Raw genomic sequence first — 26,041 nt, forward strand, 5'->3', positions numbered from 1 at the left:
TTTAGGTGGAAAGGTGCTATATAAATTTTAAAGATTGTTGTTTGGTATTAGAATTTTTGAGCTAAAATTCCAAAAAGATCTTGTAGGAATTTGATTTTCTTTTCAACTTTTTAATTTGTAAAAATTAAAGAACTGTTTTCCCCTCCAGATTCTGTTTCCCAAGAAAATGGACACAATGGAAAAGCTTCTAAGAAAAGGATTTGCTCCAGTGACTCAGACAGCAATTCAGAAGTAGTTAAATCATTAAAAGGCAAAATTAGTTTCCGAAGGATTCCACGGAGAAGTGCTACAATGGCTGCCAATAAAATAAGGTTAATGAGTGATGATGAAGATTTTAATTCAGAAAATGTGTGCACTAAAAGCAATGGGTACAGGAAGAAAACGCTTAACTGTGCTACTAAACCTAAGAATGCATTGTATGATTCTGAAGGAAATGCAAGTTTAAAGAGTGAAATAGTATTAAATGAACAAAGTACCTCAGAAGATCAACTACTTGATACTGGTTCTGATAGTAGTAGAAAAAATGTTAGTGAGTCTATAAATGGAGACTTAGATTCAGAAAGTAATCAGAAATGGCATGCTAATTGTCTCAAAGCTACTAGTGCTGCATCTCATACAACAGGAAATTCCCTGATTGAATCTTCAAATGAAGATTTAAAAAGCCATAATCCAGAAGATGATAATAAAAGGAAAGTTCCTTATCAGTCAACTTTGGTGCATAGGTCTACTTCAGAGAATAGTATTGAAGAGGAAATGAGTTCTGCAGTAGGAAAATGGACAGGTAGAAGAACCAGAAGAAAAACACGTCAAAAGATTCCTTTCAGAAAGGCAGAGATTCATCATGATTTGCAAGACACAACAGAGTCTGAAAAGGGGACAAAAAGCAAATGTTCTGAATCAAAAATTTTGGATGGTTCTGAAGTAGCAGCTAGTTCAAAGACTAATCCCAAATGTGATTCAAATCTGGAAACAGAAAGTGATTCAGATACTGCCTATAGTGATAACATAAAAACAAAAAAAAGAAAAAGGAATAGAAAAGCTAATGTCACTAGAAGAAGTGGTAATGCTTTTAAAGGTAACATAGCTAAACCAATGAGATTACCAAGAAAAAGCAAACGACCAAGATTAAGGTTGGATGATAATGACTGGGAGGATTTGGACTACACAAAAACTAAAAAAGCTCCACGACGTTCAAAAATAAGAACAAGAAATCAGGGTAGAAGAACTGTAAGATATAATTATGGGGATGATGATAGAATTTTAGATGTAGAAAATGTTTTTGATATAGGTGATTGCACCTTATGACCTTGAGGAAAAACCAGTTCTTTTTTTTTTTTTTTTTTTTTAAGAGGAATTGAACTGGAATTCGTGGTGAATATTGGCTGTTCCAGTGATGATTTTTTTTTTTTTTTTTTTTTTTTTTGTTTTGTTTTGTTTTGGTTTGGTTTTTGTTTTGTTTTGTTTTTTTTGTTCTATAATTCAGGGAATATATTTATATTTTTCTATGAAAAAGTTATGAATGTGACTAAATCATGACTGTCCTTTTCCTCATTTTTCCTTGACCTTGCTTAGGTAGCAGCATTTAGCACAGGTGCCAAAATAAGCTTCGTTTTGGGGCAGCTCTCAATTTTGACTCTATGTAACTACATATAGCAAGAGTTTAAAATCTGTTTTATGTCTACAAACACTAGACAGCTGGCTAGTATTAATTGGTTGATCATTATTTTCACAGTAGCAAGTTAATACTTTTCATAGTTACTACTTTATTAAATTCTTAAGTAAGTCATAGTTTCTATTTTCCTTTGTTTAATATTATCATAATTTTATGTGAATGTTTACAAATAACTCATAACAAGAGCTTACTGACATTAAGATCATGGGAAGAGGAACTATTTACTAGGTAGACAGATAGTTAACCATTTTGTTTTGGTTCCCTTTAGAAACTTTTATTGCCACCACAGTTCAATACAGGATATCAGCTCTATTAATTTTTATTATTTCCATTTTCCTTTTTAAATGGTGTTGTACGTGTGCATATACACACATACACAAATGTGTGCACACGCACATACACGCATTCTCATTTCTATGCTGTAAACTTGAACTTAGAAACTACTGGTAAATTGTTTTATCCAGTCTTTTTTTGTTTAAATGTTGAACATGTTTCTTTAAAAAAAAAAAAATCCAAACAAGGTCAGAGCCATAGCCTTTATTTTGTCATTTTTTTTAACATCTGCACTAATGTATAAATGCTGTAAAGCTTGCTTCTTAGCCACCTGAAATCTTTCCTTTTTTTTTTTTTTTAACATTAATGTATTTAACCAAAGTGAATTAGTATTTTTAATTACTTCATCCTCTTAAATGAAAAGAACGTGCCTTTAGTTTAAAAAGAAAAATCATTCTTAGCCATCCTTGTTATTTCAGTCTAGTTGGAAAAAAAAAAATTTTATCCCACTTCACTCTTCTACTTATGTGTTTGTCATCAATATTGAAATTATAATTTTGGTTTTGTGACAGTGAAACTTCATACAGGGAAATGAGGCAAATATCTGGTGTTTGAATTGATTTGCCATATCACCTTGAATTCCCATACACCTGGGCTACTAAAGTAACCATACCAATATTAATGTCAATGGCCCTAATAGTATAGATTTGCAGTTTCTAAGAAAACATAATAGTACATGTTAGTTTAATGATTTTGAAACCATTAAGTTAAACTTGGCACCTAGACATTTGTATTTTGTAGTAATTTGTTTGTGGGTTGTTTTGTGTTTTTTGTTTTGTTTTGTTTTGTTTTTTTTTCTGCTTGTTTGTTGGGATTTTTTTGTTAGTTTGTGTTTGATTTTGCTAGGTCTTCTTAACCTTGTCTACTCTATATGTAGCCTCATTGAGCTTTCATGTGCCTGAAGTAATACCTCCAATATATTTTATGTATTTTACTAAGGACAGTTATATCTACTGCACCTCTACTCTCCACCATGGCTAGCTTTAAATTTCGGTTTGGCATCAGATAAAAATTTTAATTCTCTAGTTTCCCTGAAATCATAGCTATTGAAAAATGTAGAGAAGTTTTGTTTTGCTTCTGGGTTAGAGAATCCTTTCCAAAGTGCTCATATATTTCCCAGAAACTTATACTGTCACCATCATACTCATCCCTATCAACAGGGAAGTGGTGTTCTATACAGCATTGACACAACCTAAGATATCTATTCCTTTTATCCTCAGGGGAATTATAATTTCAGATAAAAGCTAATATTTTTCCCTCATTAAAAAAGGGTACTGTGTTAGTACAATATTCTGCTCCAGATGGTTTGGGGTATTGAGAGAGATTGCTGTCTAGGGCACTAACTTAAAAAAATTTAAAATATTCCTTGAACATCTCCTAATTTACTATAATAAGTTGTTATGACTCTAGTCCATGAATTAACCTAAATCCTTCCTCAGCTTCTTTGTTTATACATTTGCCACTGTCTTCTGTGTAAAGTATCAAAAATCTGAGTGCATATAAATGTGGAATATTTAAATGGGCTTAGGTTTTTATAATATAAAGAAAATTTTTCTTATTGCATGTATACACAGAATGAGTTTTGCCATCTGGGCTAAACTATCTAATTGGTTGGTCCAGTCAAAATGGTTAAACCAATTGTTAGTAAATACAGCTTTCATATTTCAACAAGCATATAATAGGAAAAACCAAGCACAGCATCATTTCACTTTATGACTGTAAAGATGTACTTGGAAAAAAGGTAAATTACAAAAAACAAATAAAATAAGAACTTGGTGCTATAAAGGAATTGTGTAGTTATAGGTTGTTTTAATCTTGGGTACTGTTCTCAACATTTAGTTTTGAGAAAGATATACACATGCCTCTATTTAAGAAAGTAATAAAGGAAATATTTATGTTTGACTTCCAGCATGTGAACTTTAAATTTTTTTTATTTTAATTTTTTACTAAAGGAATGTGAGATCATTCTAACACAGAAAGTATTAAACTTATTCACTATAATACAGATATAATGTTTGCTAAAAGTGAGTTATCTTAATCTATAATTTTATTAAGTTAAAACATTAAATGATTTTAAGGTATTGAGATTTTATTTCTCTTTTCCTTTAGAAGAAGGAACATAGCTTAATGAGGTTTGATATTAATGGTTTCAAACATTTTTAAAAGTATTTAGGTATGTGTCTAATCTTGTACTGTCAATAGGCCAAATTTTTAAAAATCATGTTGTCTTTTCTTAATAGCAAACAGTTTTTAACTTATACCCTTCTTGTGAGAGTTCCTAGTATACTCATTCTCTTTTTGATTAAAGAAGAAAAAACCTAGCTTTCAAAATTTAGAGAACAAATCAAGCTTTTTGTTGGTGTTTTCCCTGTTGTATTTTCTTAAGTGTTTTGTTATGCTTTTATGGGGAGGCATGAAGAACCATTTAATTTTCTTTCAACCTGATTGTTTTACAGAAAGAAACCTTTTCAGAAAACATATACTCTCTGAATTAGAAAAGCATTGTGTTCTTATTTAACATGAAACAAAATTAAAATCTAAAACAAGGCTGAATTTTTTTTTAAATCAAAGACAATTTTAGCAAAAAAGGAAAACTATGAAATGAGAAAAGGGGGGGATCTTATGTCAAAAACATAAAATCCTTAGGGTTTCTTAAGGAAGTTGTCATAAAACAGAAATAGAGCTGTTAGTAAACCACTTTTTTAAAATAAAGATCTCCAAACCTTTTGATTGGACAACCCCTCAGTTAAAAAAACTCACGTTTCCCCTATTATGTATATATATTTGCTTGTTTATACCATAGAATCACTACAGTGCTGATCATTATGAACATTTATAGAAAAATGGGAATTTTAAAAGGATGAGATAATGATGAAATAACATTTAATCTTAAGAGTTAGTGAAGTTTCCAAGTAGGATACTGAAATGCTCAAACGTGCACTTTAGAAAAATCACTTTGGCCATTGTATGGAGAATAAATTGGAAAGGGAAAAAATTGCAAGCAGGATACCAGTTAGAACTTAATATAGTCTAGGCAAGATGTAATGAGGGACTGAATTTTATAGTCATTGTGTGAATATGAAATGAGGACAGATGCAGGAGATGGAGAAATAGAAATAACAGTGTATGGCAGCTGACTTATTACATGGATCGAAGAACTGAAGAAAACGGTAAAGTATCCTGGAAGCCTTGTAAGGTAGTAATACATTCAGTAGCAAAAGGAAAATTGGAAGAAGGATGGGTTTAGAAAGAAAAGAATGTAATGAGATATGAAGTGTAGATCACAACTTTCTGATCTTCCTACATGACTTACTATTCTTCCCAAAACATAAAGAAGGGAGACAAGAGCTCAAATTCTACAGTACAGAGCCCAACATTCAAGGAATTGCAACCATAGATGCAAAGTGATTTCAAGGCAAAACTAATCAAGAATTTTCTTTTATAAAGTTACACGCTTACTTGCTGTGACTGGCCCCATATAAGTACTCTGAGGAAATGACACCTGGTTTAAGGAGAGAAGAGGTTGGGAGTTTGAACAGGAAGGAAATTGGGCAGAGTAGGAGACTAGTGGTTAGAAGGACAAGTGTCTTTGTGGAGACAGGAGCAGGAAAGGGAGTATGAGTTGCAACCCATCTTTTTACATCCTTTTTAATTATCCAGGTCTCTCATAGTAGATGACAACTTCTACTTTAAAGATTGCTATTTTAGAAAACTTAACTAGGTAATTTGAGTTAGGTACAAACTCACATTTATCAAGAATAAGAAATGTGTCAATACTCCAAAATGCAGATTCCATTTTGTAGACTATTTAGTATATCAGGGCACTTTATTAGTGTATGACTGTATTATAGGTTACCTCACATTTAACCTGGAAAGTGGAAGTAATAGTACAATAGTAACTAGTGGAAGAATGACTTTGCCTCTTTATGCATATTAATGTATGTACTGAATATTATAGTGCTAAAAGAAACCTTGCAGGTTTTTGAATACACCAGAAAGTACTTTTAAAAGTAAAAGGACTGACATCTCAGTTTTTTAACACTTATTTTTGTCTTATGACTGCAGATTTGCTTTTTATTAATTTCAGTGAACTATTTTTTTTTTTAGTAGTTTCGTGTGTGTAAACTTCTTGGGAAAATGTGAGGACAATTGCTGGTAAGGATAGAAAGGGTTTACAAGTTTGTTATGAACTAAAATGGTTTGAAAAACTTCAAAATTCAGAAGAGTTGTTCACCTGAAAAAGTTTGTTTATAAGTCACTGGAACTTGATTATGAACATGGCAGTCAACTATATCAATTATACCCTTATAAATTCTTTCCTGGAGGGGGGAAGGGGAGAGGGCTCCTTACATTTACATACTTCTCTTTCTGTATTTACAATAATCATAAAACTTTAATCTGTAGTTAAAGAAGTAATAAGTTAAAAAGATAAATTTCTTGAACATTATTAACTGAAAGTCTCCCATTCAGAGTGAGAAAGAAGCTGAATTAAAAATGTCCATTACATAATCTATCCATCCAAGTGAATAAACCCTAAGAGGGGAAATCCAGTTTCTCTCAAACTTTTATTTTTTCTCCTGTTGTTAAGGAAATTTTGTTAACATTATGCCTAAAATCTACCCTTCACTTCATTCTGCCAAAGAACAATTTTAATCCCTTGTTAGAAGTAATAGCCCTTCAAATACTTGAAGACATGAAGACACTTATGTCCTCACTAAGGCTTCCTTTTAGTTCTTTACCTCCAGTTCTTTAAAATAATTCACAAGTAATATTTTTTAAAACTTCATATACTTATTGATACATTTACTAAAACATGGGGCCAAAAACTGAATACAGTTGTGGCCTGACCCAAGGTAAACTAGAGGGTTAACAATAATCATTTCCCTAGCCTAGACCTCTCAATTCAGTTTAGGGTCACATTAGCATTTGAGAATCCCATATATTGTTGATTTGATCTTAGAATATGTCAAAATCCCACATCTTTTTAACAAACTGTCATTTATTAATAACCAAGGCATTTCCTTTTGAAGTTTTTGAAAACCAAAACATTGAATTTATTAAATATTAAGAAATGTAAGCATTTATCCCTAGTGTCACAGATTTAATCCAGCATTTAACTTAAGAACTTTTGACTTACAACTGCCTTTCAGAACTTTGCCTCATTTACAGGCTTGGCAAATGAGATATTATGGGCATATTTATGTATATACAAATAGCACTGAGCCAAGCATAATATCCTAGGACATTTAAACCATATCAAACTTAATGAATACTGTTTGGATTACATTCAAGTGCCAAAATCTATATAACTATTTAGCCCATACTTAATCATCATAGCTGGTTTTCCTGTCAGATGCTTTGATGTTTAGGTAAACACTACCTACAGCATTCCCCTGATAAACTGGTGTTTAGTATTTTTATAAATGAGCTCTGGAACAACCTGCTTTCATAATAATGATTCTCTGTGGTCATTATTTCTGTTTCTATTAGCCATCCCTTTATTCTGTGCTACAGAATTTTACAAGACATCCAAGTCAAGCTCACTGGCCACTACTGGTTCTATCCCTTTAAAAATGTTGCAACATTTATTACCTTTCTTCATACCTATGCTACCTCTCTATTTGATTATGATGTTTTTAAGCTTATTAGTCATTATATCTGCTAGTTCTTTTAGTACTCCAATGTGTAAAAAGAAATCCCAGAGGGATAATGGAGACAAGTCCAGGCCTAGTTGGCTTCATTCTATGAATTCTATGAAACAAAAAATTCCTGTATTATATAAATAAGTTTCTTCCCTCTCCCCCCCAAAAATAGCACTACTGTATTCCTGTGACATAAGTATGGTCTTAGTATATGGACAGTCAAAAAAAACTAAACAAGTGTTGTGCTTGTGCATATTGTAAAATTTATAGTGTGAGCATTTATAACTTCTTGTTTGTTTTTCATTTGCATCCAACTTTTCATGACCCTTTTCCGGGTACTCTTGGCAAGGATACTGGTGTGGTGTGCCACTTCCTTCTCCAGAGAATTTTACATGTGAAACTGAGGCAAACAGGGTTAAGTGACTTGCCCAGAGTCACACTAGTGAGTGTATGTGGCCAGATTTGAACTCAGTAGGGGAGTCTTATTCCATCCACCACACTATTAGACTTGATTTGTTAATTGTCTAGTAGGGATGAAAAAATATTAATAGAACTTATTTTTAGTATAATTATCTATTCCCCCTACCCTAGGACCCAGTTGCTAAACATTTTTCAACACATCTATAATATCCCAAATGAACATTATTGCAAAAATACTAGCAGTATTATTAGCAAAATATATGCTTAGTGTTTTTTAAAATATCTAGTCATTAGAACCCTAGGGATAGGGTTTTGCAGATGATAAAACTGGGGCCAACAGATCGTGACTGGTCCAAGGTCCTGTAGCTACTATTGTCTTTAAATCTAGGTTTGAGCTCTTCCTGACTCCAGGCCTGCAATTCTGTTGTCATCCAGTTGCTTGACATGCACATTTTTTTTTAATATTAGGACAACTATGAACATAATTGACTTAATAAAATCATGATTATATCAGTGTAGGAAAAGGTTTTCAAAATACAGCACCCCTCCCTCTTTTTTTCTTTTCTTTTTTAAACCAAAAATACTAGAAAATAGAAATGGACCTTAATCTAGTAAATATCAATTTGAAATCATGAACCAGTGTATGTAGTGGTCTTTTTCAGTAAGATCAGGAATGAAGCGAGAATATTCATTGTCACTACTCTTTGACATAACACTAGAAATATTTTTCTTAGTATAGCTAACAAGTTCATGAACGAAGCATGCATTTTTCATGTGAAAGTCAACTAACAAGCAAAGTTGTGAAATTCCAATAAAACCTAGCAGAAACAGATAAATTATATTTAGAGAAACTTCAGAAAGTATTGGGGAAATTACCAAGATACAGATCAAGGTTATATGAATACAGCTACAAAACAAAAATAAAGAATACCTGAATGATTGGGAGAATGTTAATTGCTCAAGTTAATTTGCTTATCTAGTGTGTACCAGACTACCAAAGAGTCATTTCATATGACCAAAACAGTAAATTCATCTGGAATCACAAAAGTTCAAGAATGTCTTGAGAGAAATAAGTAGGAACAGAGAATAATTTGATGCTGGTTTAAATCAGTGGGATAGGTTATTCATCATTCAGAACCTAATAACCTGGGTTTTTTTTTTCTTTTTAAAAAAAATATTTTATTTTCTCCTAGTTACATGTAAAAATAATTTTGAACATTAGTATTTAAAACTTTGAATTCCAAATTCTTTCCCTTCATCCCTCTCCAGCCCTCCCCTTTGATGAGAAGGCAAGAAATTTGATACAGATTATATAAGTAGTCATGAAAATATTTCCATAATTGTCATTTGAAAGATAATATAGACAAAGAACCCTCAAGAAAGAAAGTTAAAAAAGAAAAAAGCATTTTCCAATCTGTAGTCAGACACCATTAGTTCTATCTCTGGACATGAATATTATTTTTCATCATACATCAATGTGTTGCTGAGAATAGCTCAATCATTCACAGCTGATTATCTCACAATATTGCTCTTTGTACGCAGTATATTTCACTTTGTATCAGTTCATAAAAGTCTGTCCAGGTATTTCTGAGAGCATTCTGCTCATTTCTTGTAGCTCAATAGTTTTCCAATATAATGACATCACAAATGAACAAATGAATAACCTGGCTTTTAATAAACCTAAAGACTCCAGTTACTGGGACAAAAACACTAAATGAGTTAAAATTAGCAGTATGACAGATATGGAAACTAGCTCCAAACATAAGTACCAAATGTGGATACATTACCTAGATGTAAAAATTCACCAGAAACTGATTTTTTTAAAGATTAATGTCCCACAGAAAAAGCTTATAACCAAACAAGGGAAAGGATTGTAGAAAAATAAAAGTATTTGCAGAAACTTCCAATAAAGCTAATACTAAAAAGAGAAACAACTGGGGTACATTTCAGTGTTTCTCTAATAAAGGTCTCATGTCTAAAATATAAGGAAGTGATTCGTATTTATAAGATTCATTTCCCAGTTCATAAATGGTTCAAACATATGTAGAGTTCTCAAGGGAAGAAACCTAAACTATATGTGGCAAGATATGAAATGGTAGCACAGTGTAACATTGGAAGAAAAACTAATATAATGGCCAGTAGAGCAAAGATGATCTCTCCAGGTCATTGTGTGGCAAGTATTAAAGCCAAACAGTATTGGAAAGGGATGTGGTTTCTTCTATAGAGAACTAGGTCTCCATGATGAAAGGACCTGCTATGACATCTTTATCACTGTGGTTGGAAGAGTCAAAGGTAATGGAAGTCTTTTAGTGGAGCTATCAAGTATCCTTTGAGTTACAGAGGGTAATTTAAAATTTAGATTAAAGCACATCACCATATAGGATCAGGAGATAAATTGCTCCATTTTTCAAAATAGCCAATAGCACCATGTATGAAGCATTTATTGACATTTTGCAATTCTGAGAGTAGTGAATTATTTTAAGATGAAAGCAGAATCCTCCAAGCATTGCATCTAGAACAACCTTAATAGAAGTGGTCTAATTCAGCATTGCTTCAGAATGTGAATCTCAGACGATTGATAGACATTTTAATAATTGATAACATTTCAAGCACTGAGTAAATGCATTGTTAGCATGTCATGAAAAAAAAAATTGTCTGTGCCCTAATAGACAACCTGACCTTACCTCTGAATTACCCTATGTGTTTTTAAACAATCTGCAAATCTTTCTACAATGAAAATAAAGTATTTTATCACAAAATTCTCATTTTTTTCAGCTGATTTATAAATACTTTATATTCTTATAGTTAAGTTTACTGAAATTTTTATATTTGTCCTTAGTGGTTTGCAATTTCCTCTTTGTATGGTTACAAGATGCCATCTTGTTAGTTTCTTGAACCAAGGTGTACTCTTGTTACCTTCTTATGGGAATTGCTTGATACAAACTAAGAATTTATAACCAATTTAATTTTCAAGGCTTGGTGCACTCGCTGTCTTTCCTCTTCTCCTTTTTCCCTCCCTCCTTTGAATTTAGTTTGAATTGCTTTTGATTTGCAAAATAGTGACAATAGCAATATTCTAGAGCCAAAATAATTATTAAAATATTGTATAAATTGACAAACATAAATCAATTCAGAAAGTACATATGTTCTATATACTCTTTATTCTAAAAATAGGATTTTTTGATCACTGTTAGATCCAAATTTCAAGATTACATTATTGTTACAAAAATATAGACTGATGGTTATTATAGAGTAAGGAATGAAATGGGGAGAGAAATTTTGAGGCAAGATATTTAAGAAAGGGAGTTTTTTTTTTGGAAGCAATTTTTTTTCCTTAAAAGTAGAAATAAGTGTCAAGTCAAACTTGTATAAAAGTATTTAGTAAGTACTATGTGCCAGGTACTGCAGTAAGCACCAGAAAAAAGTAGTCTCAAATTAGGGGTAAAAGGGGGAGAGAGGTGGTGGAGATATGCCAACAACTGTACATTCAAGTAACATGGCATAGCAGAACATTAAAATTGAAATTATGAAGACCCAAGTTCCTATTTGACCTTTAGACACTTGGTGACTGACACTGGACAAGCCACTATTTACTCATCTGTAAAGGATTTTGTAAGGATAAAATGAAGTAATCACAAAGCCCTTTACAATTCTTTAAAGTACTTGTATAAAGTGTAGTTGGTACAAAGGACTGGGAAAATATTCTTGATGAAGGTGGTACTTTATAAGGAAGTCAGAAGATAGAGATAATAAAGAGTTCCAAGCACAAGAGTTAGCTAGTGAATATGTTCCTTAGTCTCAGAGGAATTAAATACTTTTTAATAGAGGTGCTATGAACAGTAGAATATAAAAGACTAAAAGTAGAAAGGAGACAAGTTATAAAGAACTTTAAAAATGTTTTATATTTCATCCTTAGTTGAATGCAGGGGTGGGATGGAGGATAGAATTGTCAAGATTTGATTGCTTAGTGTAGGATGGTCTGTAATGAAGAGATAACTGAAGTAGAACAGGCCAAAAAATTGCATTAGTCCTGGTGTGTGGTGGTATCAGAAGAGAACAGCTGATTAGGAGACAAGATTTGGCAACAGATTGGACGTTGGGAATGTGAATTAAGAAATTGGAGGCAAGGCATGCTTGGAGGACTGAAAAGGTGATAGTGCCTATAACAGTAATAAGGAAATTAGAAGGGAGGATGTGAAGAGAAAGATGTGTAGGACAATAACAGGAAAAAAATTTGGTTAAAAATGGTAATAGATTATTAGTATATAGACTAGAATATAATCCTAGAGCTGGAAATATTACATACAGGAGAGTATTGCTATTTTATTCACTTGAAACTCAGAACTGAAGTTACATAACATGTTTATCTTTACAACATCATTCTTTGGGCATTCTAGATCTGATGCACTAGGAAAACTAATATTTGTATAGTCTTAGCTGGTTGATTCCTTGACTGACTTTAGTGGTGTACATAAAAGTGCAGGGATCCCTTAAAGTGATAAAAATAAAATATTCAATCACCTGTTCCTTTTATCAACCTCAGTGTTTTGTTTTTTACAACATGAATTAAGTGGAACAATTTGCAGCAGTGGTCTGGGACTTAGTTTATGAATTAATTTTAAAAGAATGAGTTGCAAGTTGATATAATTCATAGAATTCGGAGTTAGAAGAAAATGTTAGAACTCAGCTAACATATATACATTAGATTAAAATGGCACTGTGCTCCAGCTATTCTGCATATATAAACAGCATTAAATTAGGGGAAGGGGAAATGATTAAGAAATCCAAAAAGCAACAAGTTTCTTCATCTAAATCAGTCCTGGGGCCAGCACCAGTTAAAATAAACTGGTCAGAAGCCTGCTAACTTTGCATTCCAGTTGCACCTGAAACCCACAGCTATCTGATCAGATATGTTGGTGGGCCCAGAAGACCACCAGCTCTGTGAGGATAGATCTTAGAGCAGGAAGAAGTCAGGGGAAGGAACTCAAGGGGACAAAGGATACCAGCTCTCAATCATGCAGTGTGAAACAGGAACTGAGGGTGTAGATATAAGTAAATAGAACAAAATACTAAATACAAGAAAGGAAGCTGATGGGTTAAAAGGATTGTACTTTTTTTTTTTTTTTTTTTTCCTTCCATTTTGTGTACACCCAGACTTGGCTCCCTCCTGATGGTTAATTTCATTGACCCATCTTTTCCAGTATGTTGCACTTATATTCTCCAGTTTACTGGTGATAAGGGTGAGGCAGAATAGGATACTTTTTCTCCCCATTGCCATTTCTACTCTCTCCTTCTAGCATGTCACTTGCCCTCTCCTTTATTCAATCCATATCACCCAATCAAAATTATGGTGGCTATTATTTACCAATCTTCAGGGCACTCCCTTAATTTTAGTGACTAAATCAAATTCTAACCATTTCAACACCCATTTTCATACTGTGTGTGTATTGATACTTTCTGAAATTTAACTTCCAAGTTCCTCAGCTTACTCATTTCATATGACCTAGATCTCCACTGGGCTGCTACATATACCCAACATCTTGCACTACTCATAAATGTTTTCCTGATCATAGTCTTGTCATCCTGCTTCTTCAACCTCACCAAGATCTGTAATTGTTCAGTCTCTTAGCCTTTTCTCGGGAAAATTACCCTATGATAACTATACTCCCCTGTTGATCCTGACCCCTCAATAAATCCAATTCATGTACACTATGCTCTTTTTTATAATTTTTTTCACAGTATATATGCATGAGTAATTTTTTTTATAACATTATCCCTTGTATTCATTTTTCCTAATTATCCCCTCCCTCCCTCTACTGCCTCCCCCCCCCATGACAGGCAATCCCATACATTTTACATATGTTACACTATAATCTAGATACAATATATGTGTGTAAATACCATTTTCTTGTTGCACGTTAAGTATTAGATTCCGAAGGTATAAGTAACCTAGGTAGATAGACAGTAGTGCTAACAATTTACATTCACTTCCCAGTGTTCCTTCTCTGGGTGTAGTTATTTCTGTCCATCATTGATCAACTGGAAGTGAGTTGGATCTTCTTCAACTATGCTCTTTTGAGATCTTTGGCATTTTGTCCTCTTATTTAAAAAATTCTCTAACCTCTTGATTTCTCTGCAGCCTTTGGCACTGCTAAATTATCTTAATACTCTCTTCTCTCTAGATTTTTGTGGTATTCGTTCAGTCATATTCAACTCTTCATGACCCATGGACCATAGTGCATCAGGCTCTTTTATCTTTTACTATCTCCTGAAATTTGTTCAAGCTCATGTTCATTGTTTCTGTGGCACTATCCATCATCCTCTGCCACTCCTTTCTCCTTTAGTCTTCAACCTTTCAGAATATCAGGCTGGTTTTTTTCCCCCCAATGAGTCTTACCTTCTCATTATATAGCCAAAGTATTTAAGCTTCAGCTTTAGTATTTGTCCTTCCTTTGAGTAGTCTGAATTAATTTCAAGTATCAGTTGATTTGATCTCCTTGCTGTACAAGCAACAACTTCTTAAATCATATACCCACACTCACATCACTAAAAACGAACATGATTCTGTAGTCCTTATAGTCAGCTTTCCTTATAGTCTCAACTTTCACAGCCAGATATTACTATTGGAAAAACTATAGCCATGATCTTTTGTTTTAATTTTAAGCTTCAAGTAAACTTTTAAACTTTCTTCTTTGACCCTCATCAAGAGGTTTCTTAATTCTTCACTTAGTATCATCTGCATGTCTAAGATTGTTGATATTTCTCCCAGCAACCTTGATTCTGGCTTTCAAAGCATGCAGCCTGGCATTCTGCATGGTATACTCTGGGTATGAGTTAAATAAATAGGGAGACATTATCTAACCTTGCCATACTCCTTTCCTAATTTTAAACCATTCAGTTGCTCCATATTTGGATCTCACTACTGCTTCTTGACCCACATATAGGTTGCTCTGAATACCAATAGGATGTTATGGTGCTCCCATTTTTTTGAGCACTTGGCCCATTTTGTTGTGATCTACATAGTCCAAAGCTTTAATATAGTCAATCAAGCAGAAATAGATGATATTGTTCAAGAAATCTCTTGCTTTCCCCATAATCCATTGAATGCTGGCAATTTGGTGTCTAGTTCCTCTACTTCTCTGAAAACCAATCTGTTCTTCAGGTAATTTTTTGTCCACATATTGCTGAAGCCTGACATATAGTTTTAAGTATAATCTTTCAAGCCTATGAAATGAGCGAATTTGCTCAGAGATTTGAATGTTCTCTGACATTGTTCTTTATGATTGAGCCAAGCAAGTGACCACTGTCAACTTTTTTTTAATTTGCTGGCATATCGAGTGCAGAACTTTAACAGCATCATCTCTTAGTGTTTTAAATAGCTTAGCTAGAATTCTGTTACTTTCCCTAGATCTATTGTTAGTGATGTTATTGATTTCATTCTCCAGGATGCATGACTCTAGACCAGTAATCACACCATCACAGTTATCAGTGTTGTTAAAATCTTTTATGTTTGGGTTTGGTTTTTTTTTTTGGTATATTCTTGCCACCTCTGTTTAATCTCTTCTGTTATCTCCATTTTTGTCTTTTATCATGCCCACTTTTTTAAAAATGCTTCCACATTTTTATTTTATAATTATAACTTTTTTTTGACAGTACAGATGCATGGGTAATTTTTTTTAACAACATTATCCCTTGCACTCACTTCTGTTCCGAATTTTCCCCTCCTTCCCTCCACCCCCTCCCCTACATGGCAGGAAGTCCCATATATATTAAATATGTTATAGTATATTCTAGATACAATATATGTATGCAGAACCAAATTTCTTGTTGCACAGGAAGAATTGGATTCAGAAGGTAAAAATAACCTGGGAAGAAAAACAAAAATGCAAATAGTTTACATTCATTTCCCAGTGTTCCTTCTCTGGGTGTAGCTGATTCTGTCCATCATTGATCAATTGGAATTGAATTAGATCTTCTCTTTGTTGAAGAGATCCACTTCCATCAGAATACATACTCATACAGTATTGTTGTTGAAGTGTATAATGATCTCCTGGTTCTGTTCATTTCACTCAGCATCAGTTGATGTAAGTCTCTCCAAGCCTCTCTGTATTCATCCTGCTGGTCATTTCTTACAGAACAATAATATTCCATAACATTCATATACCATAATTTACCCAACCATTCTCCAATTGATGGACATCCATTCAACTTCCAGTTTCTAGCCACTACAAAAAGAGCTGCACAAACATTTTGGCACATACAGGTCCCTTTCCCTTCTTTAATATTTCTTTGGGATATAAGTCCAGTAGTAGCACTGCTGGATCAAAGGGTATGCACAGTTTGATAACTTTTTGGGCATAATTTCAGATTGCTCTCCAGAATGGTTGGATTATTTCACCACTCCACCAACAATGTATCACTATCCCAGTTTTCCCACATCCCCTCCAACATTTATCATTATTTTTTCCTTTCATCTTAGCCAATCTGACAGGTGTATTATGTCCACTTTTGCATGAACTTTCCCTTGATATCTCAATTTTCTTGGAAGAGATCTTTCTCATTCTGCTGAGCTTTCTTCTATTTCTTTGCATTGTTCATTTAAGAAAATTTTATCTCAAAAAAAATTTTTATCCATGCTAATTCTCTAGAATTCTGCATCCAACAGAGGATATCTGTCTTTCCCTTTCTCCTTTAACTTTTACTTTCTTCCTTACCTCTATTTGTATTATCAGACAGCCATTTTGCTTTTTTTTTTTTTGATGAATTTTTTTTTTTATTTCACCTAATAGTATTTTTCCAACTACATGTAAAGATATTTCAACATTTACTTTTATATAAGATTTTGATTTCCATTTTTTCTCCCTCTCCTCCTGCCTTTCCTAAGATGGTAAGCAATCATCTGATATAGGTTATACATGTACAACTATATTAAAACATTTCCACATTAGTATGTTATGAAAGAAGAATCGGGGGGGGGGAAAGGGAAAAACCATGAGAAAGGGGGAAAAATCAAAAGTGAAAATAGTATGCTTCAGTTTGCATTCAGACTCCATAGTTCTTTCTCTTGAGGTGGATGACATTTTTCATTATGAGTCATGAATCTTTTGAAATTGTCTTACAATGTTGCTGCTGATACAGTATTTTCCTGGATCTCCTCACTTCACTAAGCTTCAGTTCATGTAAGATTTTCCAGGTTTTTCTGAAATTTACCTGCTCATTTCTTAAAGACCAATAGTAGTATATTACATTCACATACCACCAACCAACCATTTTCCAATAGATAGGCATCCCCTTGATTTCCATTCTTTGCCATAACAGAAAGAGAGCTGCTACAAATATTTTTGTACATGTGGGTCCTTTCCCCTTTTTCATGATCGCTTTGGGATACAGATCTAGTAGTGATATTGCTGGAATCAAAGATCAGTTTTATAACCCTTTGACAATAGTTCCAAATTGTTCTCCAGAATGGTTAAATCTATTCACAACTCCACCAATAATCCATTAGTGTACCAATTTTCCTACATCCTTTCCAACATTTCTCATTTTCCTTTTCTGTCATATTAATCTGATGTGTTAGGTGGTACCTCCAAGTTCTTTAATTTGTATTTCTCAAATCAATAGTGATTTAGAGTATTTTTTTCAACATGAATACAGAAAGCTTTGTTCTTTTTCATCTGAAAACTACCTGTTGATATCCTTTGACCATTTATCAATTTGTTATTTAAGTCTTAAATTCTTATAAATTTGATTCAGTTCTCTATATATTAGAAATGAGAGCTTTATCAGAAACACTTGCTGTAAAAAATTGTTTCCCAGTTTTCTGCTCCCTGTCAAATCGTGGTGGTTTGTTTTGTTTATGCAAAAACTCAATGTAATACAAATCAATTAGCTATTTAATGTTCTCTATTTACTCTTCTTTTTCTTTGAGATTTTTTTTTTTATTACTTTCTCCTGCACAATACTCCAAACCTTTGTCTGGAGTGCTTGAAGTACCTTATCTAATCCCTTCAGTCTATTCATCACTTTCAGTTCATATTCATAAGGAATGTCATTTAAGACATACCTATATGGGTTTTCCCTACTTTCTTCAATTTGTCTGAATTTTGCAACAAAAAAACTCATGATCTGAGCCACAGTCTCCTCCAGATCTTGTTTTAGCTAACTGTATGGAGCTTTTTCATTTTTGGCAGCAAAATCAGATTTCAGTATTGATCATCTGATGACCTCCATGTGTAGAGTCACTTTTTGAGTTGTTGGAGTGTGTTTGCTATGAACACTGAGTTATTTTGATATTTGTCGCTGAACTACTTCCCTTTTTCCCCCTTCAAGGCCAAATTTGCTTGTTATTTTAATTATCCTTTGATTTTCTACTTTTAACATTCCAGTCCCCTATAAGGAATGTGACACAAAAAAATGTGGAGATCTTCCTGCCGAAGTACTAATCTTCCAATATCATATCTTTTATTACTTTAATACTACTCATAGGGTTTTCTTGAAAATATGCTGGGGTGGTTTGCCATTTCCTCCTTCAGTAGTCTCCACTACAGCCTGTCCATCCTGAATTACCCTATGTGATATAGCTCATAATTTCATTGAGCTATATAAGCTCCTCCACCACAACAAGGCAGTGATCCAAAAGAGGAAGGATATTGGAATAGTTTACCATTTCCTTTTCCAGTGGATAAAGACAAAGGTTAAGTGACTTGCCAACAGTCACACAGCTATTAAGTGTCTTAAGACAGGATTTAAACTTGGGTCTTCCTGACACAAGGCCCAGTGCTCCATGCACTAAGTCACCTAGCTCACAAATCTGAGAACCATCCACAGAAAAATGTGAATTGAATATCATTCCCATCTGGTAGCATGTCATGATTATTTGTGACTACATTTGGAATTTTCTTTACAAAAACACTGGAATGGTTTGCCCTTTCCTCTCCAGATCAGTTGATGGATGAGGAAACTGAGAAAGCAGTATTAAAAGTCATTTGCCCAAGGTCACACATCTAAGTATCTTGAGGCCAGATTTGAACACTGAAAGATGAATTTTCCTGACATCACTCCTTCCATTTCATCACCTCTTGTGATATTAAGGCTCTAGTTTCTCCTCCTCATTCTTCCTCATGTCTTTTGTTGGATCTTCATATAATGTCCACATTGAATAATCTGCCAGAGTTCTGTCCTTGGTCTCTCTTCCCTCTACATTTTAGCACTTGGTGATCTCACCAACTTCCATGAATAAGATTATCATTTCTATGGTGGTAATCTTCAGGCTTACTTATCTTTCTCTTCTCTCTTGACCTCCAGTCTCACATCTCCACCTGCCCTGTTGGAGATAGAACTGAAGCCACATAGGCATCTTCAAATTTGATATGTCCAAAACTACACTTTACCCCTAACTAAACAATGCATTTGCAATAGAGAACTGGTATCACTTTACTCATCAAAGACAAATTCCTCACATAGAAAAGCCTGGAAGGCCTGTTTCTGGGAACATCATCATGTGTAGTAGACATACTTTGTAGAAACATTAGAGAAACCTCTTGTAATTGGTTCAGTTGGCTAAGCACATCATTAAAATTCTCTGATCCACTGCATAGCTAGATCTGGTGATACTTTCAAGAATTATTAACCCATCAGAGCCTTAACTGCTCTCTCTTGGTTTGATCTTTGCCAACAGTCACTGGTGGGAAAGACAATGTTGTAATGTCTTATACCTAGGACTTTCATTCCTCCGAGACTGATCTGTATCCCATTAGAATTGATCTTGATTCTTTTACATTGCTACCTATTTTTCATTTTAGGTAAAAGGTTTGAAAACCTTGTATCAAAGGTCAGGAAATCAAGTTTCTGAATAGCCTAAAGACTTTTAACTATGTCCATTCTAGGTTTTACAGTCAACAAAGTATTAATGCTTCATGAATGACTTTGAGAGTGACTTAACAGGACAAATTTAGTGGTAAATGGGATGAGGACTCATCTGTCAGTCATGCCATATCTAAAAATTAAATTTGATGGGACCAATATCAAATAGAAATAATACTGAGATCATTCTCCACAAAGACCACAATGGGACAGGATAATGAGTAATCCTGATGTGTTGGAAGGAAATGGTTATGTACTTTTGATATTGTTATATTTTTAAAATAAATGTCCTTTTATAAAAACTAGTCAATATTAGGTGGGTAAATTGAATGCTGTCACTGGTAAATGATGTTAATCACTAGTAATAGTGGATCATATCAACAGATGCAAAAAGGATATGTTAATAAAGCACAAGACTTATTTCTATTAAAAACCACTTGAAAATGTAGGCACAAATGGACTTTAACTTTAAGTGATAACAAGCATTTCTCTAAAACCATCAGCAAGCCTTATTTGTAATAGGGATATACTAGAAGCCTTTCCAGTAAGATAAATTGTAAAACAAAGATGTCCACTGTCACCAGTAGTATTTAATACTGTATTCAAAATCTTAGCAATGGCAATAAGAGAACAAAAAGAAAAAGAATAGGGAAAGAATATCTCTTTTTGCAGATTATTTACTTGGAAAGTCTGAAAATCTAAACTAAAAAGTTAATTGAAATGATTAATTTCATCAAAGTAGAAAGATATAAACTGATTGATATAAATCATCAGTATTTCTATATATTACCAATAGGATGTTAGGTATACCCCATTAAAAATACCTCTAGAGAGACGGTATAAAATACCTGGGAATATACTTGCCAAAATAAACTAAGAAACTGTATGAACAAAATCATTTTAAAAAACACCAAAAACCTTTGTATATAAATCAGATTTAAATAAATGAGGAAATTTTAATTGTTCATGGGTAGAGCCAATACAATAAAAGTGACAAAAATTCTAAATTCAATGCCATCCCAATTAAATTGCCAAAAAATTATGTTGCTGAGTTAGAAAAAGTAACAAAATTCATGTCATAACAGAAGAAGGTTTAGCAGCACCAGATTTTAAATTGGCAGTAATTATCAAAAATATCTGGTACTAAGAAATCTGTAGAATAAAATAAACATACAATTTACAGCAGCAAACATATAGTAACCTAGCATTTGATAAGTGTAAAAACTTAAGTTTGGGGTTTATTCATCAAATTCATTTGATAATTGTTGGGAAAGCTGGAAAACATCTGACAAAAAAATAGACATAGACTAAAATATTAAACCATTAAGATAAGATCAAAGTAGATATATGACCTAGATATAAATGGAGATGATATAAGAAAATTTGAAAAATTCAATATTGCCTATTATTCAGATTTAAGGATAAGTGAACAGTTTGTGAACAAATAAGAGAGAGCATTATGAGATAAAAAAGTAAAAATTATATTACATTAAATTAAAAAGGATTTGTACAATAAAAATGTAACCAAGATCAGAAGATGGAGAAAAATTTTAAAGGCAGTTTCTCAGATAAAAATTTCATATCTCAATTTTGAGAAATCTACAACAATGTGACTCATTCTTCAATTGATAAAACTATCAAAGAATATGAACAAGCAATTTTTCAATGAAGAAAAAAAAAAGAATTATAAAAAAATGCCCTAATTAAGAGAAATGCAAATTAAAAAAAAAAACTTGAGGTATCATTATACATCTATCAGATTGGCTAAAAAGAATAAGAAAATTACTGTTGAAGGGGATATAGAAGAAATGGAAACTTAATTCATTGTTGGTGGATCTGTGTGCTAATCCAATCATTTTGGAGAAAGATTTGGAATTATATCCAAAGAGGTATTAAATTGGCTATACCCTTTAACTCAGCAATATCACTATTAGGTCTGTTTTCCAAGAGAATCATGAAAAAGGAAAAGAACCAGTATGTTCTTAAATAATTATAGCAGCTGTCTTTGTGGTGGCAAAGAATTGAAAATTGTGGGAATACTTGTCAATTAGGGAATAATGACTAAAATTGTGGGTTATGTTCATGATGGAATGAACTCTATTATAAAAAATGATGAGCTCAAAGATTTTAGAAAAACATAGAAAAACCTTCACACAAAAAATGAAGAGGAAAATAAGCAGAATCAAGAGGACATTGTATACAGTAATGGCAGTATTGTTTTAGGAACAATTTTGAATGATCAAGTCATTCTATGATAAATATCCATACTGCAAAGATCCTATGAAAAAAGATGCTGAGATGGTATTTACATTCTGAGAAAGAACTGAGATACATGCACAAGTGCACCCACACATACACATATTTATGTCTAATAGTAGCCATCTCAAAGTTTGGGGGGGGAGGAAAAAAAGTTACATGATAACTTAGTTATATATTTGAAAGAAATGAATCGTATGTGAGGGACCTGCAATTTCAGGTCTAAGACTCTGCTTTTACCTTTCACTTTGTTTTGGAAATGCTTGTTTTATTTATTTCAAAATAAAATATATATTCATTTTTAAAAATAGCTCTAGACAATATAAAATACTTGGAAGGTTATCTGCCAAGACTAACCCAGGAACTATATGAACATAATTACAAAACACATCATACAAATAAAATCAGATCTAAATAATTGTTCATGGGTAAGCTGAGCCAATAAAATAAAGATAATTTTACCAAAATTAATTTTTCTATTCAGTACCATACCAATCAAAATACCAAAAACATTTTTGTAGAGCTAGAAAAATAACAAAATTCATCTAGGAGAACAAATAGTCAAGAATGCTAAGGAAATTAATGGGGGGAAATGCAAAGAAAGATGGCCAAGGCATACCATTTCTCAAACTGACAAAGGAGCCCCAAAATCTCAAACTCCTTGAAGGACAGATTCTCCTTGAATCCTGGCCTCTGTAAAAGATCCTGAGAAATGGGTACCACCCCCACTGATATCACTCACTACTGATTAAGCTTCCTGTTGAATTAGAAAGACTCATTCAATTCTATTCAATTCCATCTCAAGCTAAAATCCAGCCCCCATCAAGAACTGCCCTCACCCAAAGAAATACTAAAGAAGGGAAAGGGACTTGTATGTGCCAAAATGTTTGTGACAGCCCTTTTTGTAGTGGCTAGAAATTGGAAAATGAATGGATGCCCATCAATTGGAGAATGGTTGGGTAAATTATGGTATATGAATGTTATGGAATATTATTGTTCTGTAAGAAATGACCAGCAGGATGAATAGAGACTTACATGAATTGATGCTGAGTGAAATGAGCAGAACCAGAAGATCATTATACATTTCAACAACAATACTGTATGAGGATGTATTCTAATGGAAGTGGATATCTTCAACATAAAGAAGATCTAATTCAGTTCCAATTGATCAAGATGGACAGAATCAGCCACACCCAGAAAAGGAACACTGGGAAATGAGTGTAAACTGTTTGCATTTTTGTTTTTCTTCCCAGGTTATTTTTACCTTCTAAATCTAATTCTCCCTGTGCAACAAGAGAACTGTTCGATTCTACACACATAAACTGTATTTAGGATATACTATAACATAATTAACATGCATAAGACTGCTTGCCATCTAGGAGAGGGAGTGGAGAGAAGGAAAGGAAAAATTGGAACAGAAGTGAGTGCAAGAGATAATGTTGTAAAAAATTACCCAAGCATATATTCTGTCAATAAAAATTTATTAAAAAGAAAGAAAGAAAGAAAGAAAAAGAACTGCCCTCAGCTTGTAGCTAAGGCTTCTATTATAAAAAGAGCCAATTTTAAACTTGTTCCTCACAGAGGACCTAACATGCCATGAAATGCCAAGAAAACTTCTGCCTGCTGAAATGATATTCTCTTTCAGCATTACCCTCTCTTTATCCTCACCTATTTCCTAATAAGACTTTATACCTCTCTGTCGGGATCTCAGTACTAGAAACTTTACTTCTCTGCTAGGACTCCTCCATACTTTATTTCTCTGTCAAACCGTGCCACTAAGGAATTCAGTCTTTCTATTCATGCAAATAAAGGCTGACTTCCTAATGTCAATAATAAACTGCTTTTTATCAGTCTAGCTTTTTGGGTTTCATAAATTTCTTTACAAAGGACCTCTGTGCCGCCATAAGAGGGTTCCCAAAACTCCCTACCTTGCACCAATCCTAAAGGGAATTTAGGGGAGCCAAACCTCTTCATTAGATTCCTTGAACTCCAAACCTGCCACTAACCTCATCATTTAACTCCCTGACCACCAGGAACCCTAATCTTATCATTTGGTTCCCTGAATCTAATTTCATCATTTAGTTCCCTGACTGGGAATTAAGGGGAGACTACCCTGAATCTAATCTCATCAAAACTATATAGTAAAATGACAGTCATCAAAATGGTCTGCTAGAGGATAAAAAATAAAGTGATGAAAAAAAAATAAAGTGAAAAAGATTAACTGTGCAAGATATAACAGTAAATGACTATAGCAATCTAGTATTTGATAAACCTAAGACCCCAACTTCTGGGATAAGAACTTACAAGAAAACCTGTTAGTAAAACTGGAAAACAATAGGACATAAAGGAGATATAGATGATATCTCACACCATAAACCAAGAAATGGGTTCATGATTTACACACAAAGGGTGATACCATAAACAAATTAGGAAAGCAAGAAATGGTATATCTTTCAAATCTGTGGAGCAGAGAAGGATTTAGGACCAAACAAGATATAGAGAACATTACAAGATTTAAAAGGCATTCTCTTATGTTAAATTAAAAAGGGTTTGCAGAAACAAAACCAATGCAATCAAGATTAGAAGGAAAGCAGGAAGCTAGGAGACAATTTTTACTGCAAACATTTCTAATAAAGGACTCTTTTCTCAACTGTATAGAAACAGTCAAATTATTAAAAATGTGATTTCCCAGTTGATAAGTGGTTAAAGGATATGAACAGGCAATTTTCAGATGATGAACCAAAGTTATCTGTAGTCATATGAAAAAAATGTCCTAAATTACTTTTGATTAGAGAAAGGTAAATGAAATCAAATGTGAAGAAAATATTGGGTAAAGCAATTTGAGTGAAATGAAATTATTTACTTTCGATTAACAAAGGGTATATAGAAGATCTTATGTATGATGCCACATACTATAGAACCATTGACCTTACATACAAAAAAAAAAAAAAAAAACTATCATCTGGCATTAGGAATGAAAGCAAAAAGCAAGGGAAAATTAAAATTTACAGGATATATGTCATTCAACTGTCAAGTGGCAGAATTGTTCTTTGGGTTATTCTATTAATGGAAGTATTTACTTTAAATAATATCAAAGTAAAAGTATTCCCTTTTTTTTCCTTGGGATTTACTTGTGAAATGCTAATGCTTATTTCATGAAGAAAGGGGAATAAATTTCCTATCTATTCTATCTATTCTAACAAGGGAATAAAAGCCTTATTTATGAATATGTTTACAGATACATGTGTATGCATGTTTACTTTATATTTTGTAGTAAATGATTATTTTTGTTTATATTCTTGAGTGTGAAGAATATATATGGTCTTAAGAAGCAAAGTCAAATCTTACATACAAATGAAATACATCATATATTATCTATTATCTATATGATATCATTATTTATAATATATAATTATAATTATCCAGATATTACAAAAAGCATTTTACAAATTAAACAATTTTGGTACTCCTACCATACATGACAATATCGAGGGATGGAGACTGGATAACTAGAGGGTTTTTCTGGCATTCTCATTATCTTAGTAGAAAGTAAGGAAGTCTTCTAGCACATTTGGTAGAACCCTGTGGTGAATTTATGGAGAACAGACAAGAATCACACAGAGTGAGCAAGATGTATGCTTTGTGATCTGCACTATTGGAGGAAATTTGCTGATTAGATCAGAAATACATTTAAATATTGGGTGTATTACAATTTGATACCAATGCCACTTTTGTAATATTCCATTTATCATAATTTCCATATAAAATGTATTTGTTTATGTATAGGATAAAGTGGGGGGAATTATGAATAAATTTTCTCCTAAAATGTTTTACAAAACAGAACTGTGATATCATC

At 33.0% G+C, this 26,041-nt stretch overlaps 1 protein-coding gene across 5 annotated transcripts in view; it reads left to right on the forward strand.

Annotated features, from left to right (window-relative positions):
- BRWD1 (bromodomain and WD repeat domain containing 1) overlaps positions 1 to 26,041 on the forward strand; it is a 200,572-nt gene that overhangs the window by 129,045 nt on the left and 45,486 nt on the right. For 4 of the 5 annotated variants that reach the window (XM_074300511.1, XM_074300510.1, XM_074300512.1 and 1 more), the window contains one exon: positions 149 to 3,912. The exons of the other annotated variant lie outside the window; for it this stretch is intronic. In XM_074300511.1, the coding sequence (XP_074156612.1) occupies positions 149 to 1,305 (1,157 nt within the window). In that variant the 3' untranslated portion in view covers positions 1,306 to 3,912. Of the gene's footprint in view, positions 1 to 148; positions 3,913 to 26,041 lie in introns of those variants that run through there. 5 annotated transcript variants of the gene reach the window in all.

This window comes from Sminthopsis crassicaudata, chromosome 3, assembly GCF_048593235.1.
Source record: "Sminthopsis crassicaudata isolate SCR6 chromosome 3, ASM4859323v1, whole genome shotgun sequence".
NCBI classification, from domain to species: Eukaryota; Metazoa; Chordata; class Mammalia; order Dasyuromorphia; family Dasyuridae; genus Sminthopsis; species Sminthopsis crassicaudata.